Consider the following 20049-nt stretch of genomic DNA (forward strand, 5'->3'; position numbering starts at 1 on the left):
TTACTCTAACATGTCAAGCATGTTGCCAAGAATGTGGTATGTATGTTTAGGCCTTGGTAAATGTCGGGGCAGGGGGGTTGGGCATACAGATAATAATCATCCCTTTCATCTTTTTTTTTTTTTTTTTTTTTTTAAAGATTTTATTTTTTCCTTTTTCTCCCCAAAGCCCCCCGGTACATAGCTGTGTATTCTTCGTTGTGGGTTCCTCTAGTTGTGGCATGTGGGACGCTGCCTCAGCGTGGTCTGACGAGCAGTGCCATGTCCGCGCCCAGGATTCGAACCGACGAAACACTGGGCCGCCTGCAGCGGAGTGCGCGAACTTAACCACTCGGCCACGGGGCCAGCCCCTTTCATCCCTTTCATTCTATACGACTTTATAGCTTACAAAGCATGTTCACATGCACTTCCCAACTGACTCTTACAATATACAGGTTAAGATAGGGATTATTATTCTCTTTATTTTATCAGTAAGGAAACAGATAGCGCGCACACCAAATGACCCATCCGCTGCCACACACTTGGTAAATGTTCAGGCTGACGTAAGCACACAGGCTTCTGTTCCAAGGTTCGTTGTGTTCTCCTGAACTGCTTGGTGGACTTTTGCAATGAAAACAATGATGACGAGGATGATAAAGATCTCAATGATGCAAATGCTAATGCGTACACAGAAAAGCAAGTAAAACTGACTACAATAATTTCTTCTCCATGGCCTAAACTCGGAAAGGTAGAATCTAAAAAATAAATCCACTTCTCATTTATATTCATGGTGATTTAACAGCTTCCCTTGCGGTGAAGATTTACTTTTCCTGGATAGGAAAAAAGGAGAAGAAAAGAAAATTAAAACGTATGCCATAGTAAGAAATGTATAATTCCATTGACGTTAGACAGCTTATGGTGAAAAACAAGGGGCTTCATTGCCAATATCACACTTCAGTGGGAGCTAATTTTAACCATTTCTCTTTTAAGGTTATTACCATCATAATTCTCAATAATATAGTTATACTCTATTTCTTAATTTACTAACTAAAATATTTATTGACTTCTATCAATGGAGGAAAAATTGTTAATTTACATTATCTTCACATTTTTTCCTCTTCCAAATTTTTGATATGTATGACTTTTTAAAAAGTTTGCATGTTACTTTTATCACTTTAAATAACATATCTTAGTCACCACTTCTATTATCCTCATCATTAGACAGCATCTCATAACTCTATAAGAACTTTATCTGCCTCTGTACACTTCTCTCAATCAGCTTTTCTATCTAAAGATTTGTCACCTCTACTTTTATTTTTACATTCTATCAAAAATATATATGTTCTGTTCCGAATACCATAGTTCATTATTCTATAGTTTGACTATAGGTTGATTCTAAAATTTGAAGAGCAATAACTATTTTCTTTTCTTTTCTTTTTTTCTTTTTGGTGAGGAAGATTGGCTCTGAGCTAACATCTGTCCCAGTCTTCCTCTATTTTGTATGTGGGACATGGCCACAGCATGGCTTGAAGAGCAGTGTGTAGGTCTACACCCAAGGTCAGAACCGCTAAACTCTGGGTTGCTGAAGCAGAGCACATGAACTTAACCACTATGGCACAGGGATGGCCCCAGCAATAACTACTTTTAAACATCATTTATAAATATTAAAAGGAATCTGGGGATGTGTCACTTGTAGGCCAAACCTAGACTTCTATTTCAGAAAGACCAGAAATCACTTTTAGGTAATGAGTTTTGGTAAATGTTGGAAGAAAAGGGGCAGCATTATAAACTCCTGGTATTTGCTTTGGATAGAATACAGACTCAAGAACTGAGGCTGCTCAGGTCTGCAATGAAGCTAGATGTTTCCTAAGCTTCCTTATACAGTACAATGTATAGAACAAACATTGGTTAGACTCTGAACCAGCGGAACCATCTATCAGTTACAGTTCTGCAGTTTTATCCTTTGTTAGTGTCAGGGAGGGGAAGATTCCCCCTGCTACCCTTCACATGTTCTTATGGCTGTACTAATAATACAGCTGACAAAAGACCTGATTAACAAGAGAAAAACTCAACTTAATACGTAAATATTGGAGATCATAGAGAAATGATGCCCAAAAAGGGAACAAAGCAGGAAGTTATATATCCTTTACATGAAGAAACAATAAATTGGTGAGGATTGACAGAACAAAGAAACTTAGGTTTGAGACACATAATTAGTGAGGAATTGAAGCTGAGTTTAGACTTGAGGTAGTAAATTAGCGAGGTTTGTGTCTGAAGATTCTCGGCCCCGAATCCCCTAGCTCTGTGATAAGGATGCAGGGAGAACACCCGTCACGGGGGAGATTTATTTCCTGCTTTCAGGGGGAACAGAGCAGAGGGTCAAAATGCCTTTTTTTTTTTTTTTTTTTTTTTTGCATTGGCTGCTTCTTAAGTAACTTTAATTCAAAATAGTCTATATGCCACTGTGGGATATTTTGGGATGGCCTGCCATGTGCCCCAATAGGTGCTTCCTTTATCTCATCTGAAACATGAGGCTGATAAATGTTTACATCATGACATTATGTGAGGATTGAATGAGACAGGGAGTATGAAAGTATTTTGTGAACTATAAAGCTTTACAGGTGTTATGTACTGGGTCATTTTGTAGTAGAAGTTTGATTCCCAGGAGTAATGAGATGTGATGGATGAAATTCTGGAAACACTTTTTGCGCCCTGGATTAGGAGTACCAGACCTGGCTTCTTGTCCTGTGAGCAATGAGGCATTTCCAATTTTTGGAGTTCAGTGCTTCCATCCATAAAATGAGGCTATTGACCGGTTTTCTTCCATCCCTGACAATCAGGAATTCTAAGTAGAGGTGAGTATTTTGCCCATATTTTGTGTCATGGTTTCATTGACATCTTTACCTAATCTTCATGCACAGTTGGCAAGGATTGTCATAGGTTTTTCCATTTGTACCACACACAGGGGCAAAGATGAGCTCAGAGTACAGGGGTATGCCAATGCCACTATCGTTATGCCTATTACAATCGAACCACAAGGAGAAAGAGCTTTCATGTACACAGAGAAATGAGCTTCTTAGGGTTCAGGTCAGCTGAGGAGAAGCGAATGAGGTCAGAGGAAGAATAAGAATGATGGAGGCAGCCAAAAGTTTGAGGGAAATAGAGGAGAAAGGAGGAAGTTAGGCAAATGGAGCAACATGGAAATCAAGGCACCTAAGATAGAAACACCTGAGGATAGGTACGAAAGATTGATGAGGAGCACCAGAAAAATGCGGGTGTTTGTTAAAAATAAGGCAAACAGTATTAGATGCAGGGACAAATTAAAACAGGGAAAAGGGAAGATAAGAGAAGCTGAAGAGATAAGAGGGTGAGAGGGACTAACATGATGAGAAGAGCATAGTAGACTGGGAAAACCAAGGGGTTATGGGCAATTCAGGTGAGGGGAAATGGCTCCACCCACAGGAGCTGGTGTGAGTAACTCAGGAGAGAAGAGTTGATGAACAAACCAGTGCGGATGGGAGCTCAGAATTGGGAAATGAGAGCAGCTGAAAAATGGGTAGCAGCTGAAGAGAGCTAAACCACCAAGGCCATTTGACTACCTATTCTAGGCTCCTTCACTTTCCAGATCGTGACTTCTCCTTGTCTGCTACTTTCACTTCAGTAGCTCTGTTTGTCTAAGATATTTCCTTGTCCTTGTTCTTCCTTACAGTTTCCATAGTTGTCTTGACCATGATCTAGCTTGACCTTGGCTTTGAACTTGACCTTGAACTGGACTCTCATTCAGACCCACATTATCCCAGTCATCCTGACCATGTTAGCTGTGTCATGATCACAGGAACAGCATCTGCAATTATGTGATTGTATACAACTCTAGCAAAAGAATATAAATAAAGGCATGATCCAACTGTTTATGAGCCTTTTTGTACTCATTTTTATGGAGATGGAAAAGGGGCAGTCACCACAACTATGGATTCCCTCTCTCTCCTTGAGTCTATGAGATAAGATTTCCACAGGACTCTTTGTATCTTTGGGGCAGCCTGTGCATGGGATGGGCTATCCTCTGTAATCTCCGGGCCACGAATGGTTCTGAAGCAAGTGAGGGGAGAAGTGAACATGAGGAGGAGAAAATGAGTGGCATGGAAGTGTGCCAAGGCCCAATCTGGGTTACTAATTTCTTGTGAGCTATGCCTATTAAGAGAAGCAGCCCCAAAGTATTGTGGTCACGTAAGCATCCTCTATAGAAGGAACTCTAGCTCCATCATTAAGAATGAATAATGTATCTCTGTATTTAAAACAAAAATGTACAATTTACCAATACTGTCAATGTTTTCTTGGTATCAACATTTTACAGGGATGAACGGCGAATCTTAGAAAGGATCTAAAGCAATGTAGTATCAGTATCAGGGATGTTCTGTTAAGGCTACAGCAGGCGGGTAGCAAGGGGAGAGGCAAGAGAAGAGAAATTTTGCCATGCTTGTAGAAAGAAATGGGCAGGAAAATCTCCCCTCTGGGGATGACATGTTGCAATGAAGGAAGTCCCCTTTTAAGGAACTTTGGAAGAGATCAACCTAAAGGACCAGTATGATCCATAGACTAGTTCCCAGGGGTAGTTAGGATTAAGGAAAGTAAAGACTCCAGGAGAGGGTGAGGGATTCATTGATATTGCTGTGTGTGTGCATGTGTGTGTGTATTTGTGTGTGTGCATGCATGTGTTTCTTGGAAGCCACTTGGTATTCCTCATACACAACATTCTCCTGAACAACAAGATTTATATGCTCCTCAGTTTTCTTTGTAAACTGAGATAATACACCCTGATCTAAGAAACAAAAACAAGCAAAAGTAAAGATAAACTCTCTGGGGAGAATATTTTATTGAGGTGCAAAAACAAAAATGCCAGTCAGTCAGTGAGGCATGAGTTTGAAGAAGGGCACAACAACCTTCTCCACTCAATGAAGATGACTCCAAATCTGTCCCTGCCCCCCTCACAGAACCTCAGCCAACACGAGGGAAAAGGCAGCCGGCGCCTGGGATGATGAAGATGACAACGAGGGTATCATCACTCTATATCCATGTCTATGGAGGAGTTAACATCTTCCTTCATGAAGAAACTGAATCTTCCCATTGCTTTTCCTACAGGAAGACACAGTTAACAAAGACTCATTAACACAAGAGGAAACTTTATATAATAATAGAGCTGAAGGGAACTATCGAGATTATGAGGCAGACTCTCATTTTACGGATGAGGAAATTGAGTCACTGAAAAGGAACGTCCTTGCTCAGGCAGTTTCTGGCAGAGGCAGAAGCAGAACCTCCCTAGTCCAGTAATCCTTCTGCCAAACCTGCTGCTTCCACGATCCCAGAGCCTGGGCCCACCACCCAGTATCTGAAGACAACAAATAAGAAGGGTTTCTGGCAAGGGAGGTTCAGGCAGCCTGCTCCTCAGCCTTTCCTGGTCAACCAGGCCTGTGATGAAGCTGGATCCTGCATTAGTGAGGAGAACTTCTGCCATACTCCCCTTCAGTGTCCTTGAACACAAGTTAGCTCTAGACCAAGGGCCCAGTGTGTGCATGTTAGGTAATCTTCCCTTTTGTGAAATGAAAGTTCCTTCTTTTTTGTGAAAAAGAAGTTATTCTCTGAAATAACAATGAGCAAAGTGGACTTGGTGTAAGACAAGAAATGATAAGCTGCCTATTTTTCACCAGAGAAGTGATATCTGCCTAGTTATATTGTCTTGAAAAACACTGTGCAGGTCAAAAAAAAAAAAAAATTTAAACAAAACACATCCATGTGATTCTGGTCCAAGTACTGACAAATTGCATCCATTTATTTTAGATAAAAGAAAAAAAAATCTTTGTGGGAGCCTAGTCCTTCCTATCCCTCTAAGGCCACAGATTTTTAGAGCTTCTAGGAAATTGAGGAGGATAAAGGCCCCCTAGCCAGAGCTTGCTTAAGAATCAAGCTGTATTGTGGCATTGAGTCTTCTAGAAGTCAGGTAGTAGTTTGCAATGATTTTTTTTGTAGGGTTCAGGACCCTTCCTTCAAATAAGACCTTGTGTGGAACCCTACTAATTAAGACAGGCAAAAGCTGAACTTGAAGTTAGAGACTACTCCGAACGATCCCTTTAAATCTCTTCGGTGACTCCCGACTTGCCTATACAGAAATTCTGGGCTCCTAAGACGCTGATTTGAAAACTCATGGTCTTATTGCACTCTCTCAATTGACAGACAGTAATTGGAGATTCTGTCATGGAGGGATCAGTCTAAGCTGGCAGAGCAGGTGGCCCAACCCTGGTGTGACTGTGAGGCATTCAGTTTTCGGTCTCTACCAGCTGCTTCTGGGTGGGAATAAGTACAGCCTATAGAGAGTTAAGCCAGGCTCATGGAAAGAAGAGAGGATTGCAGAGGAGGACGCTGGCTTCAGCTTCTTTTTTCTTCCCATAATGTACTCACAAGCTCTCAGTACACAAATGGCATTCATTCCCATAGGTGATGTAGTCAGAACCACAAACAGGCAGGTATGTGATGGGGCAGGGGATGGCCACCACTGGGTACTTCTTGTAAATGCTGCAGTCCACCTGTGGCAGACACAAGAGAATGGCTTGCTTTTCTCTTAGCCCCCATGCTAGGCTATCCTGGCCTTTATTGCACTGGAAGCAAAATACCATCCTGGCAGTCCCAGCTCAGACAGCTATTCTGATGCTGCTATGTCCACTTCTACTAGTAATAATATTACTACTATGACACATGCTAGTACTACCAGCACGACTTCTATTATTACTAGTACAGTTAACATTTCCTGATCATTTCTATACCAGGCATTAAACTTAAATCTAACATGAATTTTCTTTGTTTAATCTTTGGAACAGTTGAATAGGATAGGTTCTACTCTTTACAGATGAGGGAAATTTAGGCTCGAAGAGAGAGAATTTGTATATATAGTTGTACATAAGTTGTAAAGTGTAAAAGCTAGTGAGTAGTGGGGCTGGGATTTGAAGCCAGAGCCTGTGAAATTAACCAAGTAAACTCGTCCTGCCTCTCACATGCTGTCCCTTCCATGGAGACTTCACCAACCTCTCAGCTGGAAGTCATCTCTCTCTCCTTTAACTCTGGAATATTTTTTTTAGGCTATTGTGATTTACATGTATATTTCTTCAACTGCCTCTGGAGGCAATTTCTTCATCTGTGTCTGCCTTCCCCTTTTACCCTGCTAAAGATACTGAATTAATCCTACATATGTATTTCATAAGTATTTGTTGACTAAACGACAGTCAATAGGAAACGAAATTAAAATGTAATTCAATATACTCACTGTTGTTAAAGACAGACTAGCAGCTTCTGAAAGATAGATACAGATGGAAATGTTACAAATCAAGCAAAATCTTGAATTCTCATTAATTAACATAAATTTGGTTCTATAGATCAAGACCCTGTAGTTCCTCTGGCAATGAGTCTCAGCCCACATCCCACCCTTACACAAAATTCCAGCTATTTGCTGAGGAAGCCAAATGGCCAATGGGTTAGATAAGCCCTTGGTTCATTCCAGATAATTATCCAAATTTCCTCCCTTTATTGCCCATGGGATGCTTCTGGAGCTCATCATGTCTTTGATCATGGGCCAAAGTCAGAGAGCAACAGGAAGTATTGCAGTCACCACTCCGAAGAGCTTGAAGCACCATCTTTGATATTCTTTCACTTCTAATTGATATAAAAGAATGTAGCGGAATGTTTTTCAAGTGTTAGAATCTTATTTAAGTAATTTTTCACCATATAAAAGTCTAATTGCTGACTCCTGGGCATGGAGAATTGTGTTTTATTTTGATTCTCCTGGATTGAATTGGAGAGACATCCAAGTTTTTCTGCAGCTTTGCACTGAGGAATTGTATCTAGTAACCCCGGCAACTTCCAGTGTCATTATGAAAAGGTAGACTTGTGAAGAATTTAATTCATATTTTTGCTCCAAAGATGGAAATAAAAATCCTTGAAAGGGAATACACTAGACCCCAGCTCCAGCCAGGACCATCAGATTCTCCCTTCCCAGGCCATGGTTTTTTCTACTATAAAACCAGTACATTTTAAATGTACTTTTTCTTACATGCTAAGTTGTTCACATCCCAGGAGAGGTTACTTGGGAAAACAAGCTTGATGGCTGTGCTGGGCACTATCTGCCCGTAACTCACCTGAGCAGCTGCAGAAATGGGCCACTGTGCAGAGCAGAAGGAGACCCCCAACGATCTTCATGGTGGAGATGACAGAGGCTGCTCAGGGCTGTCACAACAGCTGCATTAGCCCTAGGAAGGGGTCATGTTTATATGGCAATGCTTGGTTTCTCCGCCTTTCCTGTGAGGTCATCCAGAGTCAGTATTGTCTCTAAGAGGCTCTGAAAGCACAATGTCACACCCTGGGTGGTGTTGCAGTCTTTGTCACTTAATTGCTACTTCCAATCTAACTAACAAATTAATTATTTGAGGTGAGAAGTATTTTTCCATCTGCCCCAGAAGTGGTGACTGTTACTTAGAATTCTAAACTTTAAATAGCAGAAGAGATTAAGTACAGGCTGCTTGGCCTAGTTATTAAATAAGTGAAAATATAAAACTTTTTTTTATTTCACCAAAATGGATGATATTAAACCGAATTAGACAGATTGTACTTACATTTGTATCTTGGCTCCTGGGAAAATAGTGTTTTATTTTTGAGGTATTGAGCCTATGAAGCAAGCTGGGACCTAATGGAAGCAACAGCGACCTTAGCATTTATGAAGCTCAAAGGAAAGCATTGATATTTTCTAGTTGTGTGAACTTGGGTAAGTCATTTATGTGCCATGAACCTGTATCAGTCAAGAAGACCTGGTTGTATTGTATTAACATATAATCCCAAGATTTCTGTGACTTAAAAGAATGCAAGTTTATTTGTGACTCAAGCTACACATGTATGGTGATCAGCTGATGGTGTTGCATTGCCTTCAGCAGATCCCATTGGGCAGAGTAGTCACTATCTGGAATATTGTTCATTGTCAAGGTGAAGTGAAAAATGCATTCTTCAGGATTTCCCTTTTCAGCAATGAAATATTCCATCTCAGAAGTGATCCCACTGTCGCTTTCCCTCACGCTTGTGTTGCCTGACCCAACCAGAGAGGATACAGAGTATGATCTTACCTTGTCCCTTGAGGACCAGAAGGGGGAGAACTTGAAATGGTTGGCAAATGACTCAGAAACCACCTGAGAGCCTTAGTTTCATCCCCTGTCAAGCGGAACCTATTGCTAGACGCAATAGAATTCACGTAATTGGAGTCATTTACGTAAAAGTCTATTCTAAAGTGCAGTGCAAGCAACTGTTATTGTGATTGTTATTATTATTAATTATGAGCCAAGAGTCCTGCTGACATCAGATTATAAACTGTATTGTCCAAGCACAGTTGTCCAAATGGCTGTTGTTTATCTATTGAGCTTAAGGACGTACGCATGTACGGCTGGGGGAAGGCAATAGACTCTGCTCTACTGTCGTGCGCTTGGCAGGTTTAATTTTGTACGTTCTCAAACACAGCATCTACAAAAGATAATAAGTTAATAATAAATGACATTGCATGACACCCTAAAATTTCAACTTTTACATCTGTTTGGGAAGCAACATAATCTAGTAGTAAAGAATATGGGCATTGAGTCCAATGGATCTTATTAGGAATCTTGTTTTCAATAAATGTTAACTGTGTGAATTTGAGTGTATAGGTTAAGCTCTGGATATTTTAGTTTCCTTAGCTGTGACGTAGAAATAATATTTACCTCACAGATTGGTTTTGAGTGTTAAATGAGATTATACATATATATAATCTTTGGTGTGTGTATTTACACGTTTATCAGAGTGTAAAAACCACAATTAGAGCTTGATATAAGGTAGCTAATGATATGGAATGTGATCTTCATGACAACTCATTGAGGAAGGAATTTTTACTTCCCTAATTTTACCAGTGAGTAAGTTGAGGCTCAGAGGATTTAAATAATCCTCCTAAGATCATGATACCAATTAACAGAGGAGACTATGCTGAGTTCAGAAAAGAAGGGAAGTGAACGTCCTAAAAAGAGAGTTAATTATAAGTTTTATTGCTTGCTATGAAAGTTTGAAGAGAATGAATACTGAGAAAAAGCCATTATGTTTCAAGAAGAGGTGTCTGTTGCAGTTTGAAAATGCAATTTTAGCAAAGAGGAGTGGGAATGGGGTCAAAGGATGGTCAGGAGGAAGTGGAAGGATAGGGTTGTAATTATTTTAGATGTTTGATAGTCGAAGAGAGGAGGGGGATGGAAGAAGCTAAGCCTTCAGCAAGGTCTAGGATAGACTGAGCATGTCTTGAAACTAAAAGGAATAAGAAGAAATTTAAGATACATGAGAGAGGGTGGCTAATTAGAGAAGTATAGAAAAGTAGAAAATTAAGAGCCCAAGGTGAATACCATTTCTTCTGACACAGGATACGGAGAAGAGTAGATGAACGTAGAGACAGAGATATTTTCAAAGGAAGAGGAAGAAAGTAAAGGGTAACCCCCTGTAAAGCTAGCTCTGGCTGCTAAGCTCTGGGGTTGCCTTTTGCAGTGGAAGAATTGGGTTGATCTGGAAGCTGGAGAAGATGGAGAAGCCTTGGCACAGACATCAATGGGTGCATGTCAGATAGTCAACAAATATAAAATTTTGTTATAAAATTTGGCTATAAAATTTAATGACCACTAGACAAAATCAGCACTAGATTTCTGCAGGTTCAATCAGTATCATGCTGAATATTTCTCCCAAAATATGTTTTAACACTGAGTGAGAAATGGAAAAAAAAGTGATTTTATAGATAGAAAGTATGTACATCAGAGACTTGAGGAGTGCTTGGAAGAGAGTCAAGTGTTCCAGAAGGTTCTGATTGACTATGCAAGGTGTGAGCAATTAGGAATTTAGAAGTCAAAGTTCAGGGAAAATATGGCCTTAGTAGTAATAGTAGGTGTGGGGAATATGAACACTTGTTTATGTGACTAGTAGGCAGAGTGTCAGATTTAATTTCTCAGAGGTGGAGCTGAGATAATGATCCACAGGGTGTATCCAAAGATAAAGCAGATGAAGGATGGGTGGAGATGAAGGTTTTTGGATTCAAAAAGGTGAGGAAAAGTGAGGTCAAGGGATCAGGTGTGGGTTGCTTTGGGTTTTGGCAACTGTTTACACGGAGAGGAAATTTCCAAGCTGCACGAGTCACAAATTATGGAGGATCCTTCAGGGATGAAAGGTGAAGCCTGTGAGGATAAAAAGGCAGTCCATTCTAGACTGAGGGCAGTTTGTTTATTCCTCCTTACATTCCCTCAAGGGAGGGAAAACTTGAGGCCTGTTAGAGAAGATTGCTATGACCATGGTTCCACTCCAGGGAAGGCGGGATAGAATTAATGCTGCATAACGTAAAAATGAAATGAGAGAGAAAAGTTTGAGAGTATTGGGGATTTCTTCCCTTTGGATTTAGGATGCCACAGGGAAGAGAAAGGTGACCCATTAGAAGGTCAGAGAAGGGGGGGAGAAATGAATTGGAGCAGTGTCTGAATGAAGAGTTCCTGGGTCAGTTAGCTGGAGGGAAATAGGAGAACCAGGACCACGGCTGGACAGTAATCCAGGTAGAGAATAATGGTTGTAGGGAAAGGGAAAGTTATAATAAGAAAATTAACCATATTTTGAGCACTTACTATGTGCTAGAACAGTGCTACACCTGCTGTGTGCATTATCTCATTTACGATCTGGTAAAATCTTATGAGGTAGTTGTGGTTGCTTGCCCTGTTTTTTAGCTGAGACAATAGGGACTTAAACGAATGACTAGTTTAAGATTAAGAGTCAATGCTTTGTAATCCTCTGGTGTATTGCCTTTTAATCTAAATCTAAGAAGTAGATTTGGAGACGCATTGGAAATTGGAATAATAGAAGTATAACTGGCTGAATTGGAGCAGTCAGGAAGGACAGCTGATATTTCAAATGAATAGGCAGAGGCGGCGGAGCACTGGGTCAGAGTGCATGGCATTTTCATGCGTGAGGATCATCTGGAAAGAGGGAAGGTCCCAGTGGGGAGAGGGGATGATGGAGAGTCAGGTGACAAGCGTCCCCCTCTGCTCCTCCCATTTAAGGTACATTGCTATAACAGTCCCTTCTCCACTTTGTGTTTTCTGCTTCCCCCACATCTAGTGAGGTTACTCTAGATTGGTGCTTCAAGTTAAAGATTCCTCCTTGGACAACTAATGTGAACAACTGAAAAATAAAGCTGAGGATTACATGGGGGTGGGGGGAAGAAGAAGTTGAAACTTCACTACTTAATTCTGTTTTTCCCTCCTAATTGCTGTACTAGCCCACCCACAACTCCCAGGCTCCTTCCTTCTTGGCATCCAGCATATCCTCCATCCACTATCCTCAAGGCCTTCTTTTGATAGTTTTTAAGTCAGTGGCTAGATTTGGCTGGACCAGCTCTGCCTTTTTGTCTGTCTTCTTCTCCCTTCCCTATGTGGCTCCTTCACACTCCAGCTCTTTTCTTTTCCCTCTTTTCTTTGTTCTTTGGATGTAGCCCCCACTGTGATAATGCCCTTTTGTGCATTGGGGCGCAGTGACCTAGAGATCTGGATATTTGCATTTTGATCTTGTGTCTGGCAGCACCTTCCTTCTTCCCTGCCTCTCAGGGGAACAGGGAGTCAGTACATCCGGAGATCCCATGCTTTGGTTCTATTCAATTTTCTTTGAATCACTGAGGCTAAAGAGTTCCAATCATGGGACAAGAGGATGTGAATAAAGAGTAGCAGCTATTTTTTCCTGTTGGTTCATGTTGCTCCTGGATGATCTCACACTGTCTGGATCTAGATTACACACACACACACACGCACACACACACACACACACCCCTCATAGTTCCTGCTAGTAAAATCACGTCTACTGTGCTCTGTGGGGAAGGGAACACCTGTAACCCCAGAGTTAGCCAGACTTCGGAAACCCTGGATACCCTATCTCTGTTTGGGGGATTCACAATGCATTTTATCTTCTTGAAGGCTCTATTAAATTTTCTGCAATACAGAATTAGAGAATATATTAATGTGTTAGCACTACCATAACAAAGTAACAGAGACTGGGTGATTTAAATGAGAGAAATTTATTTTCTCACAGTTCTGGAGGCTGGAAGTTCAAGATCAAGGTATCGGCAGGGCTGGTTTCTCCTGAGGCCTCTCTCTTTGGCTTGTAGACAGCCGACTTCTCACTGTGTCCTCATGTGGCCTTTTCTCTGTGCGCATGACACCTGATGTCTCTTCCTCTTCTAATAGAACCACAAGTCCTATTCGATTAGGGCCCCCCCTTTTGGACCTCGTTTAACCTAAATTACCTCTTTAAAAGCACTGTCTCCAAATATAGTCACACAAGTGGTTAGGACTTCAACATCTGAATTTTGGGGGGACACAATTAGTCTATAACATCCTGCCCTCTGCTCCCCCTCCCCTGAAATTCATGTCCTTCTTACATGCAGAGAACCACAGACCTTTGATCTTCAAGACACTGGTATCCCATGAAATGTTAACCAGTACTTTTTTGAAAAGAGGATTTCCTGGTCAACCAGGCTTGGGAAACCCTGGATACTCTGTCTCCATTTGGGGGATTCACAAGGCATTTTGCCTTATTAAGGCTCTATTAAATTTTCTGCAATACAGACATTTCTTTCACTCTGTTTAACTCAATTTTCCCCAAACTTAATTTGCCATAGTTTACTTGTTATTTTACAGAACATTTAATAACATCAAAAGGGATTTTAGTGTTTTCTTAGACATTAAGAAATAAGGATTTACTCCAGTTTTCCGTAAAGTCATGATGTCACTATAAACACTCATTACCAAGGAAAGTCACTGAATTTTTGGTCTGCTTGGACTGCCCAGAAGTTCTTTACTACACTGAACAGAACTCCCTCTGTGTACGGATTCCATACATTCTAGTTCTCTACAGTGGAGCCCAATAGAATGAGGCTGCTCTCTCTTTCCAAGTATATCCCTTCAGATATGCAAAAGAGTGCCTAGTCAAGGTCTTTTTTCTCCAGAAAACCATAATCCAGAATGAAAGTTTGGGCAGATCATGGGCAGAAGTGTGAACAGACAGGTACTGTCTGGGAGAAGCAGTTAGGGAGCAATCATGGCTGAGTGTCTTCCCATTCCCCAGTCTGTGAGCCCTCAGCCTGGCTTCTCAGACTGTGCCCTCAAAACAATGGTGAAGGAAAAACTCCATGTCCTTAGGGGAGGAGACTGGAATGTGAAGATATTTGAGTGGGTTCGTTAGTAAAGTGAAAAGGCACAGAAGTTAGGAAAGAGTGTCTGTGTCAGGTGTGTGTGAGAGAAGTTGGATTTAGGAACCAGGGAAGAAGACAAAGCTGGAGACGAGGAATCTTCATGGAAGGAAAGCCCAGGCAGTGAAGAAAGAGGAGTAGGAATTGAAAGCCAAGAGGAAGAAAAGAGAAGAAGGGAATCACACAGGAATTTTCTGTTTCTTTTTTTTCCCAATTGGGAAAATTTACTCTAGTGAGAAAGAGTTTTGGGGCCAAATTAGTGTAATAATGTCAAAGTTAATGAGGACTACAAAGGAGGAAGATGAAAAGACAAGGGCTTGGAGGGAGGCCCAGAGTCTGGAAGGCCAGAGGAGGTGGAGAGGAGGTTTTTCAAGGGCTAGAGTGGGCAATGGCTGAATACAAAGAATTTGGTAGCCTTATTTCTTTACTCAGTTCCATGGATAGACTTCAGTTTCCTGTCTGAGATTTGTGGCCAGAGAACTGGACAGTAGTTTTTGTAAAGGAGACAGCCCCATAGTTTAAGGACAACTGGATTGTGGTGGACATGAGTGATCTCACAGTGCAGGTGGAAGGGACGGCAGGACACCAGTGTGGAAGCTGAGTACCATGAAGCCTTGAGGAGGCTGCAGAGATAATCCTAAAATCTATTTTTTCTGAAATGAAGAATCTTTCAATAACATCAACCAGCCAATATGGAATACGATTTCTAGTTAGGTGGTGAGCTCTCCATTACTGGAAGTGTGCAAGAAGAGATGGTATATTGATCATTTATCAGAGACTCTTAGAAAACAAGCGAGGAGTGGACTTGATTGGAGGAAGCTCTGAACTTGAGATGAGAAACCTTGGGTTCACGTGTGGCCTCCACCACATGCTTGTTCTTTCTTACCTTTCTAAATGAACTGTTTTCTTTTGTTTAATGGCTACCATAAAGCCCACTCCAGTGAATATTTTGGATATTAACCACTTGTCAATATACGGTTTGCAAATATTTTTTCCCATTCTGTAGATTGCCTTTGCACTTTGTTGATTGTTTGCTTTGCTGTGTAACTTTTTTTTTTTTAAGGAGGATTAGCCCTGAGCTAACTGCTGCCAGTCCTCCTCTTTTTTGCTGAGGAAGACTGGCCCTGAGCTAACATCCGTGCCCATCTTCCTCTACTTTATATGTGGGACGCCTACCACAGCATGGCTTGCCAAGTTGTGCCATGTCCGCACCCGGGATTCGAACCGGTGAACCCTAGGCCACCGAAGCAGAGCATGTGAACTTAACTGCTGCACCACCAGGCCAGACCCTGCTGTGTAACTTTTTAGCGTGAGGTAATCTCACTGGTCTGTTTTTGCTTTTGTTGCTTATGCTTTTGTTGTCATATCCAAAAATTTATTGCCAAGACTAATGTCAAGAAGATTTTTCCCTATATTTGCTTCTAGGACTTTCATGGATCAGCTTTTATGCTCAAGTCTTCAATCTATTTGAAGCTGATTTTTGTGTATGGTATGATATAGGTGCCCAATTTCATTCTTTTGCATTTAGATATCCAGTTTCCCCAACATCATTTTTTGAAGATACTATCTTTTCCCCATTGTATGTTCTTGGCTCCCTTGTTCAGGTTCAGTTGACCATAAATGCGTGGGTTTACTTCTGGGTTCTCTGTTCTGTTCCATTGGTCTATAGGTCTGTTTTTGTGCTAGTACCATACTGTTTTATCACCATAACTTTGTAATATAGTTTGAAGTCAGGAAATGTGATGCTTCCAGCTTTATTCTTACTTGAGATTGCTTTGGCTCTTTGGGGTGTTTTGTGGTTCTGTATGTCCAGTAACATATAAAACATGAAGAAACAAGCTCAAACCAAAAGGATTTTTCAAAAGAAAGAGTATGGAATTTAAAAGGCTGATGGAAACAGGTTTAAAATTTCACATGTATTAGTGGGCTCCTTATTAAACATCACTTCAGGTTGCTAAGACTAAAACAAACGTATACAATTGCTGAGACATCAGTGAAAGACTATATCAGAGATGTTTACTTGCAAATGTTGGGTGAATTTTCAGCAAAGACAGTTGTTCAGTTATTACTTTTCAATAATACCATAGCACGTTAGTCTGTGGTATGAAATAGTAACTCATAGAACAAATAAAGCTAGCAAAATATCTTCCCCTATAACTTGACTAGTTCTTGTGCAATTTACACATGATGGTGTGAATATGAAGGAAAATTTTATTTGTCTTCATTGACAAAAAAATACATCTAATTCAAAGCTACGTGAAATACTGAAAGGTTACGTTGTCAACAAATATGGTCCTTAAACTAAAGTTTTGCATTGTAGTACATTCTGATACTGAACTTGTAATGACAAGAAAATATGCTTGAGTTGTTCTCCAGATTAAAGAGCTTGCACTAGAATGCAGGTCACTTCTTACTTCATGGAGAAAGTCTCACTGTGAAAAACAATCAGTTGAACTAATCAGTGTTCTTAACAACATAGTAAAAATTATGAATTACCTAAGGTTAATATTGGATATTACTGTCTTTATTATGTGGATATTACTGTCTTGATTATATGCATATCTCTTGGATATTACTGTCTTTATTATGTGATAATATGGATGTTGATCTTAATGGTTGACGTTTACGGTTATCAAGAAGAAATGATCTGTTGAATATTTCAACTGCAGAACAAACTCATACTGTTTCTGCAAAATTTGAAACCAGCTTGATCTCAAATTTTAAAGATATGGATTAGCCAGACTTACTTATTTGTCTGATACCGTCAATATTTTTAATGATTTCAATACCTCCATTCAAAGAAGGAACGTAAAATGTTTTTTATGAACAAAGGTCAAACACAAAAGTTAGATGCTTGGCTGAACAGAGTTTCTCCAATTGTTATGACATATGTCATCACTTAACAATTATCCATAGTTGGTGATAATTTCGATGTTGAACGTTTGTGAAAATTTATCACCAAAATCTTGCATAATTGTGTCCAATTTAAATTTTATTTTCTCACAAAAGAACATTCATGCATAGAAAATTTGTGAATTCAGATCTATTTCTTTCATCAAATGTAATTTCAAGTTAACTGTAATGTTACACAACAAATTTTGGAACAGATTATTGATGAAGGATTGAAGATTAATTTTGAAAATATAGTATCACTTTCTTCATTTCATGTAAAAGTTCAGACTGAACATCCTGAGCTGGCTGAAATTGCTTTAAAATGTCTTTTTTAAAAATTCACGTAAATATTGTCTATGACATTGGTTTTTCAAACATGAGTGTTGTTTAAATTAAACAACGCAGAAAGAGTTTAAATATACATTATCCTCTGGAGGCAGATTAGATGAGTTAACAAGCAACGAGCACATTAAAACTTCTAAAAGCTACAAGAACAGTGTTCTTTCAAAATATTCAGATAGGTGTTTCTTATGGAGAATTGCTATTGTACTCAGTTATAATTGCTGAAAAACACAAATTATGAATGTAATAGCAGTTAACTCTGTTAATCACCTGTATATCCACTTTTAATAAATAAGCATGGTTTCTTAATATTTTCTTTTTATATTTGTACTTATTGAATTTATTAAAATTAATTTCACATATACATTTAATAATAAATGTTGCATTTGTAATTTTTTTGACTTTTTCTTGTTTCATTTTATAGTAATTCGTTTCATTGTATTTTACAAAAATATTGGTCTTTGAAGGGTTGAAAATTTAAAACAATTCGTCCTTAGACAAAAGTGGTTAAAGAATTTCGCTAGAGAATTTGGTGATTATGTGACTGTAGGTGGAGTCATTGAGAGACAAAGGGAAGAATATAATTTTTGAGCCTCATGACTGAGAAAATGAAGCTCCTCGGACTGAAATAGGGAGAGCTGGAAGAGGAGCCAGGCTGTGGTGAGAGATGCTTGGTTGAGGTTGGACCTTTAGATTGATGGACCTAAGATGATGGTAAAAAATTCAGATACGGGGTCTATCAGGCGATTGGATCTCTGGGACTGAAGCTAAGGTCTTGAAAAAGATCAGTCCAAGGAATCATTTGCACAGAAGTCACAGTTGAGTCATGGAAATGGCAAGGCATTCCAAAGAAGAAATGAATGTCACATGAGATCCGAGCACCTATATTTTATCGCATAGTGACTTTCAATAAAACTGGTTTACGCTTTCCATTAATACTGTTATTCTCCAACTAATGTAAACATTTCTAATGTCATACAGGAGAAAGGAACAGAAAATGATGACGATGATGATGATAATGATAATAAAATAATGATGATATAATTATAAAACAGTGATAATAATAAAATCGAATCCCTATGTTTCAAGTGCAGTTTTTATCACATAAGAAAGGTAAGGTCAGAGGGGTTAAGTAACTTGCTGAAATTCACTTAAATAACATGAGGTAGAGTTGAGGTTTGAATTTAGGAAGTTTGATTTCAGAGTTTGTAAGCTAACTCATTAACTACTAACCACCAACTACGCTGAGGTGAACCTTGCTCAGAATGGTTAACACTAAGCCACATTATATCTTGGGAGCATATGTATCTCCCAGGAAGAAAATAAAAACCAATTTAAAAAAAACCACTTCTCTTTCTCAAAGGCTCCTCTAAAAAGTATAAACCAATGCTTCTCAAACTATAATGAGCATTGAAATCCCCCAGCAAATCTTGATGAAATTCAGAATTTGACTCAGCATATCTGAGGTGAGATCTGTAATTCTACGTTTTTATTTATTGATTGATTGATTGATGAGGAAGACTCACCCTGAGCTAACATCTGTGCCAATATTCTTCTATTTTCTATGTGGGTCACCACCACAGCATGGCCACCGATGAGTGGCGTAGGTCTGCACCAGGGAACCGAACCCAGTCTGCAGAAGCGGAGCATGCTGAACTTAACAACTACGCCATGGGGCCAGGCCTGGTAATTCTGCCTTTTAACAAGCTCCCTAAGTGCTGCTCCTGACTCGTGCTCTGAGGAACAAGGGTCTGGAAAATCAGGAGGCGGAGGAGGAAGTGAGAAATTCTCCATAATGTTTATAGGTAAATTATGTTCAGGAGTTATGTCTGGAGGAGCCAGGCTCTAGCTTAAAGTCTTCAAAATATTAAAGGAACAAACACCTACTAATGGCTTTTCATATCATTTAGAATAAGACCCAGACTTCTATCTATAGCTTTAAGGGCTACCTGCACAATATCATTGGATCCACCAAATCTCTCTGATTTCACCATGCAGTCTTGACTTCTCCTAAGCCCTCTGGCCATTTCTCTCATTAAAGCAGGCCCAATCTACTCCTTACCTTGCTGCTCCTGTGCCTGGAGCCCCTTCCCCAGCTTTCCCATGGCCATCTCCTTTTTGTTATTCCTGGTTCAGCCACATGTCAGCTCCTCAAGGTTGCCTTCCCTGGCATTACCTCACTCTCTAGCCATCATATCATGTTTTGTTTGTTGGTTGGTTGTTACTGTTTTACCCCCAGCACTATCTCTTGCATAAGGCCATAAGAATATGAACTCCATGAGAACAGGGGTCTTCTCTGCCTGGTACGTAGAATAGTGTCAGGCACAGAGTAGGCGCTCAATAAATATTTGTTAAACAAACCAATAGATTTTATTTGCCTGTGCTCCAAAAAATTTCTTACTGCTTTATAGGGAATAAATAGGTCTGGAGATCAGAAAAGAGAAGAATAGCAGATCAGATCTAAAAAGTTGATGCTAAGTGAGTATTGGCTAATTTATTTCAATTATCTGAAAAGTAAGCAGGAAAAATAGGCT

The 20049-nt window shown here is 39.8% G+C and overlaps 1 protein-coding gene and 1 long non-coding RNA gene across 4 annotated transcripts; one reads left to right on the forward strand and one right to left on the reverse strand.

The window, feature by feature from the left end:
* Positions 1-489: 489 nt before the first annotated feature.
* LOC139075390 (uncharacterized) lies at positions 490-3875 on the forward strand. The gene is made up of 3 exons (XR_011525765.1): positions 490-724; positions 2698-2831; positions 3686-3875. It is a non-coding gene; the product is annotated as an uncharacterized lncRNA (long non-coding RNA).
* A 941-nt stretch (positions 3876-4816) lies between these two features.
* On the reverse strand, positions 4817-19673 carry SPINK7 (serine peptidase inhibitor Kazal type 7). Of its 3 annotated transcripts, XM_070569230.1 has the most exons (7): positions 19578-19668; positions 9129-9519; positions 8628-8698; positions 8154-8313; positions 7286-7311; positions 6427-6551; positions 4817-5106 (listed from the first exon to the last, which is right to left on the reverse strand). In XM_070569230.1, exons 4-7 carry the CDS (start codon positions 8212-8214, stop codon positions 5061-5063), a joined length of 258 nt encoding a protein of 85 aa, XP_070425331.1. In that variant the 5' UTR covers positions 8215-8313; positions 8628-8698; positions 9129-9519; positions 19578-19668; the 3' UTR covers positions 4817-5060. The 3 variants fall into 3 exon arrangements, with proteins under 3 accessions (XP_070425331.1, XP_070425330.1, XP_008521550.1); XM_070569229.1 differs by having other exon boundaries at positions 8154-8698; XM_008523328.2 differs by lacking the exons at positions 8628-8698; positions 9129-9519 and having other exon boundaries at positions 8154-8353; positions 19578-19673.
* Positions 19674-20049: the final 376 nt, after the last annotated feature.

The sequence above is a fragment of the Equus przewalskii genome, chromosome 13 (genome assembly GCF_037783145.1).
Source record: "Equus przewalskii isolate Varuska chromosome 13, EquPr2, whole genome shotgun sequence".
In the NCBI taxonomy this organism is placed as follows: domain Eukaryota; kingdom Metazoa; phylum Chordata; class Mammalia; order Perissodactyla; family Equidae; genus Equus; species Equus przewalskii.